Raw genomic sequence first — 21827 nt, forward strand, 5'->3', positions numbered from 1 at the left:
CCCATCAGGGCTGGAGGGCCCTCGGGAGGGCAAGCCGCGTGGCCGGGACACCACGGAGAGCTCTTCTGCCTTGGGCAGGAGGTTGGACCAGATGACCCTTCCATCTCCAGGTTAACCTGACGAAGGTGACAGGCGACAAGCTGACAGCTTGTAATTTAAGGGAGACAGCCCCTCCACCCGACGTCCTAATTCTTTCTCTGCCCATTCCCTGTGATCAGTCAGCGGAAGGCTTTCGTGTGTTTCAGAGTGAAATCCAGTGTTTGAAAAACATTTTCTATTTCCAACAGACACACGATAGGGTGCAGATTACAGCGAAGCCCTGCGTGTCACGGTCCATCTGTGACCGCCACCGGCCCGCCAACGCACGCCTCCCTTCTTCTCGCCCGTCACCCCCTCCCTGTTTAATTATTTTGAAGCAGAAACCATATTTTATCCATAAACATTTTAGGACATATCTCTGAGAGACAGGGACCCTTTTGAAAAACATAGCCACCACACCCAAAATACAGGCCACCGTAGTTTCGAAACAAAAACCACTCTGGGGCTATTGTTTTAACGTCCGTGCGTTGGCAGCCGTATTTATCGATTATAATGCCTACACTGGACACGTCCTGCCGTCTTCAGAAGCAGGGTGAGGAGGGAGGTCAGTGACACCCCAGGTTAAGAAGCAGCACTCTTTCCTTAATGTAGCCCAAAATAGGGGCATCTGGCTGGCTCCGTCAGTGAAACACGCTTAATCTCAGGGTTGAGAGCTTAAACCCCATGTTGGGCATGGAGCTTACTTTAAAAAAAAAAAAAAAAGTGCATAAACTAGTGGTACATCTCACAGGTGACGATACCACATTTAATGAAATGCCGTATTACGCAGGGGCTGCCTTTGAATGTAGACCGAAAACCTTTCCAAGTCAGAGTCATCTTACTTTGAGGCGTGAGTAGTGAGGGAGAAACAAGGGGTTAGTGAATTCATTTGGAGCCCCCCCTCTTTTTAGCCCTGGGTGGACCTGGAACGTGCAGTCACCCAACACATAAGCATTCTAGAGTTTTCCATGCGAGCCAGACTCCTGTTTTTTAGCCTCGCCTCTGTCGAGGGTTAATACGCATCCCAGCCTTCACCACCCGTACACGGCGAGCAAAAAGGGAGCTGAGACAGAGGAGAGGGGAGAGGAGGCTAGCCCTGATTGGAACCTGAAGGTCGCTGAAGGGGCGGCACCACTGTCATTGGCACTGGGCTGGGTCCCTGAGGTTTCCGCGCCCACCCCGGGGCCAGGGCTCTCGGCAGCCCTGTGAGAGTCCCGATTGAGCCGCTCAGAGGTGACGTCAACCAGCCCCTCTACTGCCCTCCCACCCCTGTACCCCCTGCCCAGTGCTCCTGGAAAGGCCAGATTGTCCCCAGAGAAGACAGGACCCATCCCTGGGCTGCCACCAGAGGGGATGAGACACCTCTGAGAGACACCGTCAGACAGTTGTGAGCCTTAAATGTCATTTCACAGAAACGCATGTGACTTACCGCGGAGCAGAAGTGAAAGGAACATTATAAAATTTAGTAAAATAGCCCGAGAAGTCTAGAATAGAATATTCGGAAAACAGGAACCATTTTGTGATTGAAGATGTTGTGATTCACAGCCTTCCTCTGTTGACACATGACAGCCAAGCCATCTCCCTTCACCTGCTTGTCCTTCCAAGCCTAAGCAGCCGTGTCCTGGGCACCCTTCTTTCCACGCAGACGTGGACCTCGGTGGCCACCAGTTCGATATCGGGGGCACGGGATTCTGTGATATGCCCAGCCGGCAGAATGGGAGAGATTCCCTGGTATAGGGAACACCAGGCTCCACGGTGGGGACAGAACCTTCCTGGGAGACCACCCAAATGTCCAGAATGGGCAGAAAGCCAAAGATTCACCCCGTGCATGGCCAGGGGCTGTGTTTGGGGATGTCGGCCTCACAGGTGCATCTGAACACCACGTGGTGCTTCTGTTTTGTTTTGGTTTGCTTTTGGCTTCTAAATCAGCACGATTTTCTCCAGGAGTCATCATTACACAGAAAATTCCTCGGTTGCATTTTGCCGTTCAATTTTCTGATCTCAGAAGTGAGTTGTGAATCAGTGGTTTGGAGAACAATGAAAATCCTTTTCACCTAGAAGCGCCTCTCTATAAACACGGCTTGTTATTTGGAAAGCACTCAAGGGAAAGAAGGTTGAAATGTGCTCTTCTGGCTTCGCCAACAGGCATCGATATTAATAATCTCAAGGACATTACTTTCTGTGTGTTAAGGTGTTTTTTTGTTTTCGCTCAATGAATGGTACAGAATCAAAGTGAATTTAAAACCACGCTGCAAAACCTGTCAGTGTAATTAGTGGGTACCCCGAAATTGCAGAGGGTTTTTTTTTTTTTTTTAAATCTTTGTTCAGTCCGTGATTAGTGGTTCATGCCAATATGGTTTTCACTGGCCTGGCGCCCACGTTCTTCGGTTCACAGTTGCAGAGAAGGGCACGCAGACGCATGTGGTGGCCAGCGTGGCTCTGTCTGCCCTTTGTGGTGCTGCGCGGACAGCAAGTCATGTCACGGGCTCTCGAACGGCGGTGGACGGCCCCGGGTCACAAGTGAGCACCCCAGCCCCGTCTCCTTAGTTTAGTACAAAAGCAGATTATATTCGCAGGTGGCAGAATTGGATAAGGAATTTCTCAAACGGCCAAAAATCAAATTAGAATGGGGGATTTCTAGCTGGTAACTTGAAGTACACACGTGCATACGGCTTTGCCGATCTGATTATGAATATTTACTCCCTTTTTACCTCTGAAGCCCTTCAAATACACGTGTATGTGTGTGTACAAACACACACATCCAGCTTTAATCTCTAAAGAGGTTATTTGAGGGGCACCTGGGTGGCTTAGTCGGTTAAGCCTCTGCCTTCGGCTCAGCTCAGGATCTTGGGGTCCTGGGATCGAGCCCTGCGTCAGGCTCCCTGCTCCGTGGGGAGTCTGCTTCTCCCTCTGCCTCTGCTCTCCGGACCCGGGGCATGTGCTCTCGTTCTCTCTTTCTCAAATAAATAAATCTTTTACAAAAGAGTTTAGAAATGTCTATCTAAAAGGGTTGTTTGAGCAAGCTTGTCATGAGATGTGACTACGTCCTAGGGAACAATTGTGCTCTAACCGGATACAGTGGGTTGGTCCGAACGGGGACAGTGGAAATGAGTTTCCTTAATTTACAGTCACGATGGGAGGCTCGGCTCCTCTGCCGTCCCGGAGAGCTGTGACAGAACACAGGAACACCTGTACCCTCTCTTCCACTTGTCCAAGCTGGTGTTCCCACGAGCTGGGCCCCGAGCCAGGCTGGCGGGCTGCAGGGTCACTGAGGGCAAGCCCAGCAGGAGGCGCTGTTTTGCGGGGTGACCTTCCTGCGCTCCGCCCTGCCCTCTCTTCTGTCACCCACGGGGGTCCCAGATGCGTGGGCCCTGTCACCTTTCACATTCTGTGACCCTGTCCAGGTTCACCATTTCCCCCCCGAGTCTGGGCCCATGGTAAGACTCCTGAGTGATGCCTGTGTGCCCCGCCCCCTGTCACTGTCCAGGTGGCCCCCGGCTGTCATCCCGGTGCCCACACCTGGCCGAGGTGATCGATTCCTTTACAGAATCTCGCTGTGGCACAGGCCTCACTGCCGGCCATGGGACCTTGGACAAGTTTCCTTCCCCTTCTGAGCCTCACGTCTCCTCGGCTGTAAAATGTGGGTGTCGGTCCCTTCTGTTGGCAGGGCTGCTGTGTGTCACACACTCAGTCACGAGAACTGGCGTTAATTCAGCCTGAGACCATTTTTCCCGCCGTCCCCATCTCTCTGGAGCTCAGAGCGCCAGCGCCTAAGCCCCTCAGAGGTTGCTTCCCATCCCCAGTCCATTCGGGGCGCCCCGACGCCACCACGAGCTCTAACTGCTGAACCCGGCGGTTTTGTTTCGTCGCGCCTCATGTCTGTGACGCATCCTTTCCCTGGCGGTCCTCTTGCTTCTCCTCATTCTTGTTCTTCCACGTCTCCCTCTGATCGGCTGAGAGCGGGGGACTGGCCAGCCTCAACCTGCTCTCCCAAGAGAGTCCTGATTCCTGTCTGCCGCCTCTCTTAGCCCTGAGCTGCTCCATGAGATGATGGGGTGGCGGGGGGGCTGGGGGAGGCACCTGACACGTGGCCAGTCCAAAGCGAGATGTGCCAAGCTAGAAAATGGCAGATTTCAGAGGCTTAACACCAGAAAAAGAAGTATCCTTCTTTGTCAGTTAAGTAAATAGTAATAATAAATTAAATTCATTTTTACATTGATTATATGGGAAATGAAAAGATTTTGGATGGATTCATTTCATCTGTTTCTTTTTGCTCTTTCCGTCTCGTTGTAGAAAATTTTAAGGTGCATAGGTGGTCGGTGCCGGGTTTTCGGTGGGCGCCGCTGGCTTGGACCGTGGACCCGGCTCTGATGTAGGCGCCGCCTCACCCCTGCAGGCCTGTGATGCGCTCTGAGGGGTTGTTCAGCCGCTTCTCTCCCGCTCACACGCTCACGCCCCCACGCCGTGTCTTCCGAGGTCCTGCTGTGTACCAGGCTCCGTCTCAGGCCCGCAGGAGACTGGGATCAGTGCTCCTGTAGAAACGGGCTGACGTCACATTCAGTCTCCGGGGAGCAATCTCGTGGTGGGGCCAACCAGCCTGTGGGCCCCAAAGGGCACCTGGTGCCCCTGGGGGGCCCACACCTGCTGCCCTGCCCCCATACTGCGTGGGGTGGGATCAACACACCGGGGAGAGGGGTGGCGGACCCACGCAAGGTTTAAATCCTTTTGTTCCTAGATTTCCGCAGCAAAATATTGTCCAGCCCAGTGTTGGCTGCTGGCTCCGGGACTCTGCAGGGGGACTAAAACCTACTCCCTGCCCTCGAGCAGCCTGCAGTCTGGAGAGAAGAGGAAGCACGTCCGGTGGCATTGGGCCTGGCTGCTTCCAGGTCCCAGTTTCCAGATCTGGACACATGGAAAGCCTAGGAGTCCCCTCTCCAGAGCTCAAGGGCCATCAGGGAAGGGGACTCCTAAGGCTTTCCACCCAGCAAGGCAGGCCCGCAGATGACACGCGGGTGGGGTGGGGGGCTTAGCCTAGCCCCCTGGAAAGCAAGGGGCCCTCTCGAAGCCCAGGCCTGGAAGGGGCCGCGGTACCTACCAACGGGGTCCACCGATGTGGACAAGCATCACGTCGAAGTTACTGTCCTTGAACTGTTCACATCTTGTTTTTACATAGTAGATGAACATGGGTTTGTGGCCTCTTTTTTTTTTTTGAAGATTGATTTATTTGAGGGGATCCTGGGTGCCTCTGTGCTAAGCCTCTGCCTTTGGCTCAGGTCACGATCTCGGGATCCTGGGATCGAGCCCCGCATGGGGCTCTCTGCTTGGCGGGGAGCCTGCTTCCTCCTCTCTCTCTGTCTGCCTCTCTGCCTACTTGGGATCTCTCTTTCTCTGTCAAATAAATAAAATAAAATCTTTAAAAAAAAAAAGATTTATTTATTTGAGAAAGCGAGAGAGAAAGCAGGGGGAGGGGCAGAGGGAGAGCCAGAAAGAATCCGCCGGCAGACTCCCTGCTGAGGGTAGAGCTCCACACGGGGCTCGATCTCAGGACCCTGAGACCACGGCCTGGGCCGAAATCAAGAGTCAGACACTTAACTGACTGAGCCACTCGGGCGCCCCGGTTTGTGGCCTCCAGAGAGGACGGTACTCGGCCCATCTGTGGAAGCCGGGCTTGCGGGCCACGGACTAGGCCAACACTGCCTCGTGAATGTTCCCCAGCTCCTCTTTACCCACTGGGACGTGCACCCGAGCAGCAGGCTGCTTGGTGAGAACACCGGAGAATGCAGCTGCGCCGTGTTCACCAGCCGCCTTCCTCCAAGTCAGCCTTTTCGGAAAACGAAGAGCAAACCCCGTCCATCATCTCTGGTTTGCAGTTTGTGACAAGAGCAGTGCAGCGGGCTCATCGCACCTGTCTGTCCTTGCCCCAGGGACCGAGGAGGAGGGCCGGGGACTGGGCTGTCCCCAACCCACAGTGGGCTGTTCACGTTAGACCTCCGCGTCATTACCTGTGGTCCCGGGTTTCTGACAAAGGAGCGTGGCTCATTCCTTGTGGTTACCACATGGGCTTTTACCGCTGACCTTGACTGGGATCCAGGGTGATCCCCCCTTTCCATCCCCGAATCCTCGTTTACCAGCTTTTGGTGTACATTGTATCTTCTCTCCTCCCGAGAGACACAGGGCTAAAGGAGTGTTCTCGCCCTCCCCTGCCTCCTGCTCCCATGGGCCATCCAGACGCGTCTCCCCAAACTCAGGGTCCCTGACTTTCTCCCGTCTGCAGCGTCCCTAACCTCATAGACCCCCAGGTCCAGGGACGTGGGTGCCTTTGGGGGCGGTCTACCACAGATGGCCTTCTTTATTCAGGAAGAGGCTGATAAAGAGTTTGACTGCTTTTTATATCGTTGAACTTGGTGTACCAAGAACATAGAAAAGGACGTAGCGGAGGAACAAGCTTACTGCCTTCTCCAGGGAAGTAATGGTATCACCCTTAGGAATGCGACATACGGGAAAATGTGTAATTAAAAGGGAAATGTTAATGCTACTTGATCAAGTACTTCTACGGGGTCACAGTGCAAGGCAGCGTGGGTTAGCTGTGTTTGGCAGAGAGCTTCGCATGTCGCCTAAGAGATTGCTCAGCGGTGATGGTGGACCCCAGCTCTGTGCTGCCTGGCATGGTAGCCACCAGCCTCGTGCAGCTGCTAAGTATTTTTTTTTTTAATTTATTTATTTGACAGAGAGAGAGAGATCACAAGTAGGCCGAGAGGCAGTCAGAGAGAGAGGGGGGAAGCAGGCTCCCTGCTGAGCAGAGAGCCTGATGCGGGGCTCGATCCCAGAACACTGAGATCATGACCTGAGCTGAAGGCAGCGGCCCAATCCACTGAGCCACCCAGGCGCCCCAGCTGCTAAGTATTTAAAATGTGGCTTCCACGATGGAAGGAACTGGATTTTTAACTTCAGTTTAATCAAGTTACGTTTAAATATAGATGAAGTTACATTTAAGTGTTAAGTAGCCAGTAGCTCCATATTGGACAGCATGGGCTGGAAAGAAGGGTCCTAACCTGGGCCGTGTGGGTAGGCTTCAGGAAGGCCACCGCAAAATCATTTGCAGAGTCACAGCCTGGAGGGAATAGCTTCCCGAAGATTCTCAGAAGCCTTCATGACCCAAAATGGTTAAGGGCCCTGGTTTGGAGGAAAGCCGCCAAAGACAGAGAAGCAGGAAACACTAGGAGCCGCTGTTCTTCCTAATGCAGCTCAGCTTGGTGAGGGCGGGAGCTGGTTTCCGAGCTTAGGATGGAAGAAGGGCTGGCAGGTTAGGTGCTCGGCAGAAGGAGCACAGAATCCTGTTCATCCCTTAGCAGAGGATCGAGCGGGTGCCCACGTGCCGCTGTGCGTACAGAGCTGACGAGGACGGGTCACCTTGGGGGTCTGCTTAGAGAATCACAGCCTCCGGAGCAGGAGAGGCCGAGGGGTTGTCTGCCACCCCTTTGTGGGGGGCAGGGGTTCCCTCGTCCTCCACCTTCAAACAAGACTGGGAAATCCTGGTTCCAGAGAAGGCTGTCTTCTGTGCGCTCAGACGGATTCGGGGTGACTCTAAATGTGCTAGAAGGCCTTTCCCTGAGTGGTGACTACTATTACTTGTAATAGTAAAGGTGGTTCATGTTATTAAGTTCTTACTCCACACCGGGAGCGGTGCTGTCCCCATTGCTTGTGTTTCGGGGAAGACACAGTTACCCTGGCGCACGTTGGAGTGGAGGGAGCTGAACTTCTAGACGTGGAGTGGCATCCCGCACTCCCAGAGTGAGCGGCCAGGCCCGAGTTCGGAATCAGGGCTCTGCCAGCCTCTTTCCATCGAACGGACTGAGTTCTGACCCAGGAGCTGTAGATAAGTCCAGACTCTGCATTTGCCCAGTAGCTTCTGTGTATTTGACGGCGGGCTCGAGGCAGCGTGCGCAGATGGGCACACTGAGAACCGGCCCGAGAAGGTCCTGCCAGCCTTCGCAACCCAGATGCCGCTTCCTCTGTGAAAGCCCTGCTCACCTCCTTCATCTGGGTTCATTGCCCTTCCTGTCTGCTCTCCCTGTGGCACCTGGGCTCTTATCCTGAAATGATACGTTACCTCCTTCCTGTGTTATGGGTTGATTGGCCCACGTCCAGCATTTACCAGCACTTACCAGTCGGCGTGTGCGTCAGCTCTGGGACCTGAAACTAGGTAGATGCCTGGCCTTGGGCCAGACTTACTAAAGCCGATCTGCTCTGTAGATACCGCGTCTGCTCCCATTCTCGATGAAGGAGAAGTTGCGTTATTTGAGTATATTTCAGAGTCTTCAAAGCACATTCTCAGTTACTTCATTCTTTTTTCGTGGCGCTACAGTTGCCACGCGATGTTGTGTAAGGTGGAGGGGAAGATGGGTCGGTTTGGTGCTTTTCCATATCGCGGCATTGCCGCTGGAGTAGTGTTAGCTAACACCTTTAGCACACTGCATAATTGTCGTTCCTCTTTTGTGTTGAGAACAGTTAAGATCTCGTCTCTCTGCGGCTTTGAAGTCTATAATACAGTCTTATTGTCTATAATCACTACGTGGTGCATCAGTCACTTCATTTGAAAAAAAATACGCTCGAGGAGATCATACAGACGTTCCTCTGGGGTGTCCCATTGTCAGGATAAGGGTACTGGGGGCTTGGGATGAAATTGTCTACCGAGTGGATCACACACGGATCCAAAACAGACATAACCCCCAGTAACAGCACTCAAAAGACAGAGCTAAAATGCAGGATGCTGTTCCCGGATCCTTTTCAGATACACATGAGTCAAACGTATGCTAGGAAAGCTCGATTTTCTACTAAGCAGGTGGTCTGCGACGGACACCAGCCAACACTCAAGTCCCTCGCCCATTCAGAGCAAGACTGGTAGAGCGGGGACTCGGGTAGAAGGGGACCCTAGTGGTCTCCTTCCCCAGGAAGTTCACTGACATTACGGAGCGCCAGTGGCGTGATTTATGTTGTCCGAGTGAAGGAAACGGGCAGGGGAGGGCACCAGGATGGCTTTGTCTGACGGTGATTGTCGCTGAATTCAAAGCTGTTTCTAGGAAGCCTTAACGAATGTTTCCCTTCTCTTTCCTTCTGCCACGGCCGTTTGCTGACCCACCGCTCCTGCTCCAGGATTTGCGCAAGCACGTAGCGCCGCTGCTGAAGAGCTTCCAGGGCGAGGTAAGCGTCTCTGTTCACTTCACATCCTGAGCCACCCCTCCTAGCTCATTGCGCTTGCTTTTTATTCTCATTAAATAAATGCCGTTGACAGAAGGTGCTCGTCCAGATGGAGCCTTCCCAGCTGCACTAACTCAATGTCATGTGGGTTTTGTGCCTCCCCGTGTGATGTTTCCGCCGGGTCCTCAGTTAAGGCCCGCGTGGAGAGCGGAGCCGAAGCTGAAGTGTGGGGGGATGTGGGTGACTCGGGGCCAAGCGGCCTGCGTGCTTGTGCCTCACCCAGAGGACGGAGTGTGTCCACGCTGCAGGCTTCAGGAGCCCGCGGGCCTCCCCAGCCTCACAGGCCCAGGGCCGCCGCCACTGGGAGGCCCTCCCGTGCGGGAAGGATGAAGGGGGGTGACCTGGTGCTTTCCCGCCCAGCTGCCGGGGAAGGAGGGAGTTCACTGGCTCGAGGCTGGAAACAAAGAGCAACGGGCAGCCCTGAGGAGCGAGCCTGGGCTCGGTGGAAGGGAGAGCTGTCTCCCTGGGGCCTTCCAGAGAAGGACCGCGCCGTCCGACACGAGCGCAGCCCCCGCAGATGGGGGCCCTTGTGGTGGGTGATGCTCCTGCTCCCCCTCTGCCTTCTTTGGCGACTTGGGGAACTTCAGAAAACCAGCCATGTCGTTACTGTCGTGGAGGTGGCCGTCCCCGGCTCTCTGCTCCTGCCGTGGGAACAAGGGCAGCGGTGATGAGAACAAGCCTTTCTCAGAGCCCTCGGGAGAACCCCCATTGGTAGCATCTTGAGAATTGCATTTTCGGAGCACGCGGGGAGGAGGCAGGGTTTGAGGGAGTGAGACGGCAGCTTCTAGACGGCTTCTGGGACACGCCGTGAGGACGCCAGCATCCTGGGCCCGGAGCTCCAGACGCAGGGGTCGGGGCTGCCGTTGGGCAGAGTCTCCAGGAAGCAGGTGACAGCAGAGGGCAAGGCCTGCTGTGCAGGAAGGAGCAGGGACCGTGGGCGCCGCCGCAGGTGTCGGGAGGGACACCACAGAAGGCCCTTCTGTTCACCACTCCCTGCCGCAGGAAGCCCTCCCGAGCTCAGCCCCGGCAGGCCCGGGGGTATCACTGTCCCAGGGCTGCAAGGACATGAATTGCTTTTCCTCACAAATGCGTCTCCGAACCCTGGTTTTCCGAGGGACACTGTCACCTTACACCTGCCCGCATTGATCCGATCTCTTCTTTTACCCGTTCAGCAGCTTTGTGAGGCCCGGTGGCTTAGAGTTTCTGCCCCCGAAATAGCCCAGTGTGCCGGTCTGGGTTTTTGCTTGTTTTTCATTCTGTTGGAAAAATTGCCAAGCTGCATAAAAGGAGAAAGAACTAGTCGAGTGAACATGCGTACCCCCTTTACCCCTACTCAACCGCACACGAGCATTTTGCCACTTTTGCTCCCGCTGCCCTTTTGCTCAGCATTTGAAAGCACATGTGGATAGCCCGGCTCCATACCCCTAAACACATGCATGCGTGCGTCTCCGAAAAGTCAGGCTGTTCCCCAATATTACCACGTCAGCCCGAGTATCCCACCTGGGAAAGCAGCAGTCATTCTGCGGTAGCTAAAATTCCATCCCAAATCCGTCTTCCCTAGTCACTCCCCAAATGTTTTTTATAACTGCCCTGCCCCTGAACTGGGGTTCAACCAAGTTCACGTGTTGTACTTCAGGCATGGGCGTATACGTATTTATATACATCTACTCCCTCACTCTCCCACGCACGTTCATACTACATTGTATTACATACATATTTTCCTCCAGTATAAAACACTGTCTTCACACCCTCTCACTCCTAAGAATGTAACCCACTTCTATTATAAATTACCCCACATTCCGAATGGGGGAGTGGGTGTGCTTCCAGATATGTTAAATTCAAAATGCCCAGGAGACATCCAGATTTTTTAATTCCTTTTTTTTTTTACAAAGGTGATTTGAAAAATAAATATTTTTATAGCACTGCTAATATTTACTATTGCTAATTGCTCTGTTTATATTAAATAATTTGTGCTTTCTAGTAAGCTAATTTAAGTAGAAAGGGCCAACTCCGCCTTGTTTCTGAAGAAGGAGCGTTCATCGCAGAGGGCAGCTGCAGACGGGGACCACGTGACAGGGTCGGTTTTCTGATGAGTAAGGCCAGAAGCCAGCGTGTCTCGGTGCTTTGATGGGTCAGGATCCATTCAGCTCGTTTTTCTAAAACGCTGCCTTCTCTAATCAGAGGATCACTCTTGTATCCTTCGTCAGTGCCTGCTGAATACGATTGTATTTATTGGATATATTCTTTGAGTTTACCCCAAAGTGCTTGATTTCCCCCAGAACAAGGTGTGGCATTATGAAAATGTGTTCTTTGCCTTGGAATCTGTATAGACAACTTCACTATTTGAGATCCTGGGAAAAAAAAAACAAACGAAGAAGGTATCTTTTTCAGACAGCGAGAAATTCACATAGGAGTTCAGAGTTCCTGTAAGAGGGCGTGTTTGCAGTGTGTTGTACCATCATGGGAATACATGACTGAACAGTGAGGGCCTCCGGAGGTAGCATTTTGGCCTCCCTCCTTTCTTCAGGCTCATGAGGAGAAAGGGGCACCAAGCACATCTGCTCAGGAAATAGCTTTAAAAGAAAGTAGCGAATACCTGTATTTGTTTGAGGGATTGACTGATTGGTTGCCATACCTAAGTTTGCCTGTTTGATAAGCCCGGCCAACTGATCAGTGAGGGAGAAGGGGCCACCTCAGCAGTCAATCCAATTTAAGACTTATTTTAGTCCAGCGATTCAGACAGTCCCTTCAGTGAAGTAACACACTCTGGGAAAGTGCTAACTCTTGGAAATTGTCTCTGCCTCTCCTTGCTTCTCTCCCCGACAAGGGTTCCTGGTAGGAAAGGTTGTGTGTGGGGGGGCCCTGGGTTAAAGCCTCTGTCTTTGGCTCAGGTCATGATCCCAGGGTCCTGGGATCGAGCCCCACATCGGGCTCTCTGCTCAGCAGGGAGCCTGCTTCCTCTCTCTATCTGCCTGCCTCTCGGCCTACTTGTGATCTCTGTCAAATAAATACATAAAATCTTTTAAAAAAAAAAATGTTGAGGGGGAAGGAGTTGGTTTGGGTCCTCCTCCTCTTGGCTGTAGGGAAGCTGGGTGCTTAAGACAAGTGTTCTCAGAGAGGAAAATCCTCTTAAATAACTTAGATGCTTATATCGGGGAGGAAATGAAAGACTGAAAACCTGTGAGCATCCAGCTTAAAAAGTTAGAGAATTACAACAGAATAAGCTCAAAGAGAACAGGAAGAAGGAAAGAATAAATACAAATAATAATAAAAATATATAAGAATTTAAAAAAAAAAAAGGGCCCAAGAGAGAAATAGCTCAGAAATTGGTTCTTTGACGAGACTACCACATTAGTTCTTTGAAGATACTTCCTGATCAGAAAAGAAAAGGTTAGTGATGGTAACAGGATAACTCTACAGCCACAGCAGAGATTTAAAGAAACAGTAAGGGAATATTATGGTCAATTTCGTGCCAAAAAATTTTAAGACCTAAACAGAATGGACACATTTCTGGAATACTAGAATGTTCCAAAGCTGATTTAAAAAGAAATGGAAACCCTGAGTAGCCTTGTAACTGTCACAGAAACGTTTCCATCAGGTAGGGACGGTTTTCAGGAGAATCCTATCAGTCATTCACGAAACAGAGAAGCTCTGCTCTTGTGCAGACTCTTTTAGGAAATAGAAAAAGAAAGAACATTCTTAACCTCCTTTTGCAAAGTTAGTGTAACCCCAGGTACCAAAACCAGACAAGGATAGCACAAGAAAAGAAAATTCAAAGTCCGTCGTATTTGTGAATAGATACGCAAAAGTCCCCAAAGGGGTGTTAGTAAGTGGAATCTGTCAAGTTCCGTGTATCCCAAGAATGCTGTTTGGTTTAACATTAGAAAAATTTACTAATGCACATTAATATCCTTAGCAGATTAAAGGGAGAAGTTATCTTAATAGAGGAAAAGAATCTGATAAAATTCAGCATCCATTCATGATAAACAAAAACAAACAAAAAAACCGACCAGCCATATGATATAGAGGGAAACGTCTTTAACTGGGGGGAAAGTATTTATGAAAGACTTACAACAAATCATTATACCCAATAACATCAAAAATATTCCCTTAGAAACCAGGAGCAAGACAAGTAAGTGTACTATTGCTGCTTTTACTCGACATTGTACTAGAAGTTTCAACTACCGCAGAAGACAAGAAAAAGATCAAGTATTATCACAGAAGAAACAAAACTATCATTTTTCAAAGAAGCCTCAATTATTTAACAAGGTTGCTAGATACAAAATCAATATACAGAAGTAATTACATACTTCTACACTGACAGAAAACTGAAAAGAATTCAGCTAGAGTTAGCGACAAAAAATAAAGGATACCTAGAAATAAATAAAATAAAGCATAGGAACTCTTTCTGGAGAAAAGTGGATCATTTATACTGAAAGGTATTAAGGGGGACTTAAGTAGAGGGACAGAAGGTATGCAAGGATAGAAATTCTCACTACTAATAATAATCAATTTCCTCCAAATTGATTAGAGGGAGTCATTGGAATTCCAGTCCACATTCCAACAGAATTTTTCACAAAACTTTTGAAAAACTGATTCCAGAAGTGATCAGCGAGAGCAAGTGGGGTCAGTCGTGGTGAAGGTAGCATGAAATAAGAACAAGGTGGGGGTTTTCCCTGCCACATGATGGAAAACTACCAGTGATTGGCTCAGGCATAGACAGATACCCTGATGGGACATCGTAAAGAAGTCAGGAACCGACAGGTGCATATAGAGAAGCCATGAGTGTTGCAAAAACAGGACTATAGATCAGTGAGGAAAGGATGAATTTTTCAATAAATGGTCCTCTGATAATTGGTTATCCTTATGGAATTATATTGGATCCATACCTCACACCATATGCAAACACAAATTACAAATGAAGACTCAAGGCAAAACTTTAAACCTTGTAGAAGAAAATATAGCATATGATGACTTCAGGTTGCGTAGGATTTCTTGGAAACCATAAGGGAAGGAACTGTTACACTTTAACTGCATTAAAAGTTTTAAGCAGAAGCTTTATTAATTACGGAGAGACAGCCTACAGAAGGTGGCAGAGTAAGCCTGGGGCACTGCCTGCGCGGATTTACCTTTGTGTATATTAGGAAAAGGCTCACGTTTCTCAAGACAGTTTATCTGTTGGATAATCTAGATTCCTCTGAATCTTTTTCATAATAAAGACCAAATGTCTCATGCAAATCGTGCTGGTAGGGCCAGCCCGACTGTAAACAGATCTCTTATGGGGGATCCCTGGCCCTGTCACAAATCAGAAGGAGACAGTTGCCACACACATAGTTAATGAAGGATTAGTATTAAGGAAGTATTAAAAGCTTTTACCTGTTCATAAGAAAAAGTCAAATAACCCAGTGGGAAACTGGGCAAAAGCCACGAACAGCATCCTCCGAGAAAATCAGAATGTGTCAGTAAACACATGAGAAGATGCCCAACCTCATAATCAGGGAAATGCAAATTAAAATAAGTTAAACACAGCTTTCTCGTAGCTTCCAGGTTGGCCAGAATCCAAAACCCAAGGTAGGAGTGGAAATTGTGCAACTGTTGTGAAAACCAGTCTGGCGTCAGATACTGGAGCTACGAAAGCGTGCACACCTTGACCCCACGCTGCCACTCCTGAGTGTAAATTCTAACTAAGCTGAAACATGGGCCCCGGGAAGCCAGGGCAGGAGTGTCTGAAACTCGCGAACAGGCGGAAACAGCGCGTTGTCATCAGCAGTGGAAAGACTAGGCAGAGAGCGTCCTGGCAAGGGAGAATGAATGACAGGAAAACGGGCACTACTGAGCTGGCATTGTCTAGGCGTATATTTTTATTATGTAATAAAACCATAAAGAAAAGGTTAAGTGGGAAATTCAGAATACAGGTTATCCTTGCTAGGCCCAAGGAGGCTTCAAAGGTCACGACAGTGTTCCTACTCACAGGTGCTCCGTTTTTTTGTTGGTGGTTTTTTGTTGTTGTTGTTGTTTACTTCAGATACTCTTTAGTAAGCACGAACGACCTTTTTCAAAAAGGAAGACGCAGGCTTAGGAGGCAGTAGCTTCGGGATCGTATTTTGGCATTCTCTCCTCTCTTTGCATTTCATGTATGAAATAAAATAAATTTTAATCTCCAGGCGAGTGGATGCTTCCGGTGAGGCCATGCATGGGGCTGTGGCGGGGCGGGGGTTGGGGCACATTTGTGTGAGTGTCCGAAATGGCATTCATGGCACGCGGAGCGAGTCCACGTGCTGTGCTGGGTGCTTTCCGAGCATAAGCTCACCCCGTCCTCACGACCCTGGGAAGGCGCTGCCCCTTCCTCTCTGGCTTTCTGAGAACCAGAGCCCAGCAGGGACCCCCGTCCTGGGTCTTCAGTCTCTGCTCATCTGCATTTTCTAAGTGCTAGCATGTTCCATCGTGACACAGAGTGAGTGGACAGGTGCCTGCCTCATCCCCCAGCCCTCTGGGCCGGGCTTCTCCCGAGAGCTGTCTCCACTTTTATGGAGTGGACTCTTCAGCCCACCCCGGTCTGGCGTCTGTCCCCTTACCCTTGACCCTCGTCGTCCTTGGCTCTCTCAGGGGCGTTCAGCCCGCCCGACAGCTCCTCTCCGTGCTGGTCCCGTCTTTCGACATCCCCCAATAGGATGCCCTCCTGGCTTTCCATCCACTTCTCTGGGTATTGATTTTCAGTCTTCCTGGGCAGCTCCTTGGCTCCCAGCCCTCTGAGCGACGGCACTCTGTGCGGTCATCTCCCGGGACCCGTCTCTGAAAACTCAGGTGTCTGGCTCCGACTGTCTCCTTTGTGTTCCAGACTCACATGAGACTGCCTTCTCGAATAGTACAGCTCAGGTGACCCGTGGGAGAGGGCTCTGAGCCCTCAACCATGCCATCTCCAGCTCCCGTCCCTGCTGGGGTCTCCTGCTGCCTCCCCTCCCTGCTCAGGAACGGCCCTGCAATCTGCCTGGCAGCCTCAGCGGGAAATCTAGGACGCCTGCTCCCTCCCGTCCGCCCCGCTCTCCTCCATCCTTCCAGCGCCCTCGTCTGCCCGCATCTTTCCATCCCTGCCATCCACCGCCTGTCCAAAGCTGTCCTGTGTCACCGAGGCCACCGTAGTGGGTCATTCCCGAACCGGTCTGCGTTCCAGCTCGTGCCCTGCGCGCCCGCCGGGAGCAGGAGCACTGCGCTTCCGTGGCTCCCGCGCCCTGGAGGCAGACACAGAACCCTGACCTCAGCCTTCAGGGTTCCCGGCCTGGCTGCAGCCCACCCCCTGCCCGGCCCCCTTCTCCTCCCTTCTTGGTGCTCGCTACAGCTGTCCTGCCCTCCCGAGCCTCCTCTGCCTGCCCACACCAAGGGCCCTTCGTGTTTCTCTTGTAGTACCGTCTCCTGTGGCCCGAGTGCTGTTGTCCTGGTCTTTGTGGGTTCGGCTGTGCCCACCCACTCTCTCTGGACTCTCTAGGTCTGCACGGCCTCTGTGTACCCATCCCTGGCCCTCGTGCGCATGCAGTAGGCATCCACTGGATGGACTGGGGGGAAGCAGCATCCTTATTTCACAGACGAGGAAGCTGTGCCTGGAGAGGGAAGGAGCTACCCAGAGGCACCTGGGCGATCGTGGCAGGACTGCGGCCCACGCCGGTGCCTCCAGTACTGTGCGGGGAATAGGGAAGTGACACCTTCCGCCCTCCATCGTCTTAGCACCCCTCCCCGGTCGCGGATGAGGACAGTGGGTGCTCATCTTGTGCACACAGCTTTGCACGTGTTCTGAGGCTCCCCTCCTCTTCCGACCAGCTCTTCCAGTGTGGATGCTGCCCTGCACGCCTTGTCCCCTGTGGGCACAAATCTCCGTAACGGGACAGGCACCCGTCACTACAGACTGATCTGTGCCCCCCGGAGGAGCAGACTCCCCGCCCCCTCCCTCCACCAACGGCAGGCGGCTTCCTGCCTGAGTCCCCTGTCCCCTGGCCCGCACAAGGGACCAGATCGTCCCTTGGAACCTGCCTCAGTCCTGAAGGTCCACACACCAGCAGGGTTCTTAGCTGACGCCAGGCCGCGTGAAACCCCGCCTCGCCTCTGGTGCTGGGTTTTCCTCTCTGGTTCCCGTTCCTTCTCTCATTCAGGGAAGCCCTCTGACCGCACACCGCCCTGGGCCAAGCAGGAGCTGAGGCTCGAACCCTGGGCGCTGGCAGCCAAGCCCCTGCTGCCTTGAAGCCGTTGTTGTCACGCAGGGAAGCGTAACAGAGACCGAGAGTCTCGTCCGACGGGGACGCGGACTGTGAAGGGATTCAGATGGGCAGGCAGGTAGAGCGGGTGTCTCCCGGGATCCCGGGAGGTGGCGCGGGGAGTGAGCCCGGAGAGGCGAGAAGGACCAGGCGGGCTCCGGGCTGGCGAAGGAGTGTCCGGCAGAGCGGGCTGAGCGGGGGCAGCGCTCCGGGGGACCGGGCGCTGGAGGGAAGGCCAGGGAGGGAGGGAGGGAGGCAGGCCCGGGCAGACGGAGGCCCTGTGCCCACTTGCAGGGCCGTTTGACAGATTTTAATCAAGGAATAGATGAAGCGAATTCACGGTGGGTAAATGGTCTATGACTTCGTTAAAAGTTGCCCAGAGTTGCGAGGACGTCCAGTAGCCCTATCGGTAATGAATCTCAGCGCTCAGATCTAAAGGCCACGTCTAAATAAAGCCGGAGCGTCCGAGCGCTTTACTCCAGAGGACGTGTCACAGGAGTGGGAAGGACCTGGGAGTTAGCCCAGGAGCTGCCGCTCACTCCTGTGACCTTGGGCAGCTCCCGGGCCTCCTTCGCGTCCGACTTTGCTCTTCTGTGAAATGAGCGGGTGAGCGAGAGAGGCGGCAGGGAGCCCCGTAGCTCTGAAGAACGGTATGACTCAGTGGACAGGTTCTTGGGTTGACCGTCCTCAGCAGAACAGAAGAGGACATTCGTCAGCAGTTAGAGCCACTGAGAAACAGAGCGAGGGCTCATGGAAGGGAATGAGTTTCCTGTCAGTAGGAGCATTCAAACAGGCACAGGACAACCTATCAGGAGTGTGGTCCCCTCTCACCCATTTTTCTGCAAGGCCCCGTCATGCCCACGAGCGAGTGCTGCGCGGAGTGTTGTGGACAGGCCGGTGTCACACAGGGTTAGGCCAGACGGCTGGTTCCCCGAGCCTGTCCTCCGAGGGACTGACGGGCTGCCTGAGAATCACCCTCGTGTTCCCAGAAACTCAGCTGCCTGGGCCCAGGCCGAGCAGCTGGAACTGGACAAAGTCCACACCGAGGCTCGTGCACAGCCGCCGGCAGGAACCACGGGGCTGGCCTCCCTGCACAGGCACTTCCTCTCGAGGCCAAGTTCCATGGCTCCGGCCACGCGACCACCTCGCACGGGCAGGTGGGGTGCGCCCTGATGGAGCTTTAAAGCTGTGTCCCGGCCTTCGGTCCTTGGCTTCTGCTCCCGCCAGACTGGTCTGTGTCCTGTCCCCAGACATGCCCTGTGGTTTCCTGCCTCTGACCTTCTCGTAAAGCCATGGCCTCCATCTTCAGAACCTTCTGCTGTCCCTTACCTGGAAGAACCATTTCCATCCTTGAAGACCCATCTCAGGCCGAGTATTTCCCTTTTCCCTTTGAGGGCCCGCGTCTTCCCTTTGACCTCATACCCTCTTCCTTGCCTTCCGGCGCCCGCTCAGCACGCCCTCCTCTGCTCGACGGCTCACCCTCTCACGTCCTCCCCCATTAATAAGTACTCAGCAGGGGCTCTGGGCGAGACCCCCCGGGAGGCTCCTGGGGACCCACAAGGACAGTCGAGGCTGCTTCTCCTTGCAGGGGCTCCGGGGCCATCTGTGAGTCGGGACCCAGTGTCCCCGACAGGCGAGTTTGGAGCAGACCGGGCTTCATGAGGACCCCAGCCTCTCCTGCTCTCCTGACCCCTTTCTGGGAGGCGGGGAGGGGGGAGGCGGGGAGGGGTCTTGCTTCTCAGCCCACACAGCATCACAGCCACCTGCAGGTGCTCAGAACTTTGCACGTGTGTGCTACTTGAGGGGGCGCCAGTGGCATTTGCGGTGGCCGCGATGGTGACGGTGACCGTGCTTTAATTACCTCGCAGTGCTGTCCGAGGGCCCGGCGCCGTGCGGTGTCTTCCTGGAGGCTCCTTCCATGACGGCTCCATTAGGGCAGCGGCGGGGCTGCGGTTGCGCGTGCAGGCCAGCTTCCTAATTGAAAACACATTCTCCCCTCTGTAGCCGCAGCTAGTTTGGTTCTGCTCATGCAGAAAAGGATATAACCTTGCCTAACATAGGAAATGAACGGTTGAGAGAGAAGCCAAATTCAATTTCAGTCAGATCTGCGGAGGCTAAGCCCGTGATCTATGGAAGCAGGGGAGCGAGCCGTGTGCGCGCGGAGAGGGGCGCACTCAGCGGCCCATTAATCACGGCCGCCCGCCCGGCGCGGCCGCCACCGCGTGTGCCACTGCGCCCGCGCCGCGCCTCCGCCGGGGGCTGGCCAGCAGCCAAGCACTCCAGAAGTTAACCTCTTAAAGACCCGGAGCTGCTTTCTGTTGAATAAATGTAATTTTGTGGTCAGAAATAAATGCTTGTGATGTAGCAGAGCTTTGGAAACAACAGCGAGCCGAAGCTATTACAAATTGCTCCGTGTTGTGGAAGTCAACAGCACACATCAAAATTCCGAGTGTATGGCAAATTGATTTCGGCCCAGAGCTCTGCAGCTATTCAATAAAAGTCCTATTAAGCCATTGTATGTAATGAACAATCCAGAGCAAATCTAATATTTTCAGTGGATAATTATTTTTAACATCCTCTCGGTAACCGTCGGCGGAGGCCTTGGAGGTTTATAGCACAGACCCACGTGCGGTTGGGCCCCCCCCACCTGCCCGGCTTTCATTTGTCTCTGCCGGAGGCCCCGAGACAGGCTGCCCGAAGTCGGGGCTCTCGCTGGGTTCCCCAGCAGACTCTGCTCCTGAAGGAGGGCCCGGAGGGTTTTCCAGCACGCGGCGGGTCCCAGGGAAGCATTGAGTGAATTGAAATGGACTGAGTTGGAATGGAGAGGGACAGTCAGATGGTTCTAGAATAAGTGAGCCAAACACTGTATCGGCAGAGTCGGGTCAGCACTGGAGCCTCTAGAGACTGGAGGGTCACAGGAAAGGAATTCGAGGTCCTGCGTGCTAAAGGAACCCATGCACGTGCCTGAAAGGAGCCCTAGTTCCCGCCCCCTGCGTCTCCGCTCCGCAGTAACTCGGAAGCGGGCTCCGTGTCAGGGCACCCCTGTCCTGGAGCCACCAGAGTGGTTTTGTGACCAGCCGAGCGGGGGTCACCTCGGCAGAGGCCTCCCCCTTCGTTGCTCCACCACGCTGTTCGGGCCAGGAGAGGATCCTGGTCCCACTGACTCAGGCCACACTCTCTAGGGCAGGCTCCCTTTCCGGAGCGTGAGCTTCTGGAGGACAGTGTTGACTCCTTCATTCTTTGATTTGATAGTATTTGCTGAACAACTACTATGTGCCGTGTTGGACCTGAACCAGACTGTGGTCTGTAGTTGCAGGTAATGAACTCCACGCTGCTTCCATGGTGCTTAATAGTTGAGCAGGATCTGTGTCCTCATGTGGCACCGTGCTGGGCACACAGTAGGCCCTCAGTGAACTTTGGGTGGGCGGATGGATGGACGGATGGATGGACAGATGGATGGATGGCAAGATGGAGGGTTAACACCCCCGGTGTATAAATCAAAAGCATTCTCTGTCCATTAAAAAGGCTCTATTCTATCTGCCCACACTCCCAGAACTTTGCGGGAAATCATGTGAGACCAAGAGGCAGTTGTGATATGAAGCTAAGGGCCCAGAGTTATACGGCCTCGGTTTGAGGCCTGACTTACCAGTGACCTTGGCTTTCACCAAGTCCATTGACCTCTCAGTGCCTCTTTCCCCTCATACGATAAATGTGAAGGATTAGGGGGAATAGATTTGAATGATGATAAGTGGTATTTATGTGTCTCCCAGTTTGTTGTTGTCCCCCCCCCCCCCGGACTAGAATCAATCCAGCTTGTAATAGTCATGTGGCATTTATTCGAATACAGTGGAATTTAAATTATTAGACTATTTTATTTTCTGCAGATCTCTCTTCCCTTGGAAAAACTCAGTCTGGACGTTAATTAGGTTTTATTTATGTTCCATCAGGTTAATGCAGTAATTCCTTACGTGAAACTGATACCACGGAGCAGATGGTCAAAGGGGGGGGCCTGAGGACGTGTGCGCGTGGCCGTGGGAGGGAGCTTGGGGACACAGTTTGATCACAGCCCAGAGCTCAGCCGAGTTCGTTGCCCGCATGTGGAGTCACCCGCGTTCCGTCTCTCGCCGGCCTATTTCAGACCGCTCCGCTACTCTCTGCTGGCAGTTCCTTGCAAAGCGTTTTACATCTCGAAGTTCCCGTTTCCTTGATCTCCAATAGCCTTACCCACACTCTGTGCTGGTGACATTC

General features: G+C 52.8%; 1 protein-coding gene across 8 annotated transcripts in view; it reads left to right on the forward strand.

Annotated features, from left to right (window-relative positions):
- CUX1 (cut like homeobox 1) overlaps positions 1-21827 on the forward strand; it is a 354106-nt gene that overhangs the window by 154482 nt on the left and 177797 nt on the right. For all 8 annotated transcript variants that reach the window (XM_044232791.1, XM_044232795.1, XM_044232794.1 and 5 more), the window contains exon 3: positions 9232-9279. In XM_044232791.1, the coding sequence (XP_044088726.1) occupies positions 9232-9279 (48 nt within the window). The remainder of the gene's footprint in view (positions 1-9231; positions 9280-21827) is intronic.

The sequence above is a fragment of the Neovison vison genome, chromosome 14 (genome assembly GCF_020171115.1).
Source record: "Neovison vison isolate M4711 chromosome 14, ASM_NN_V1, whole genome shotgun sequence".
Lineage (NCBI taxonomy): Eukaryota > Metazoa > Chordata > Mammalia > Carnivora > Mustelidae > Neogale > Neogale vison.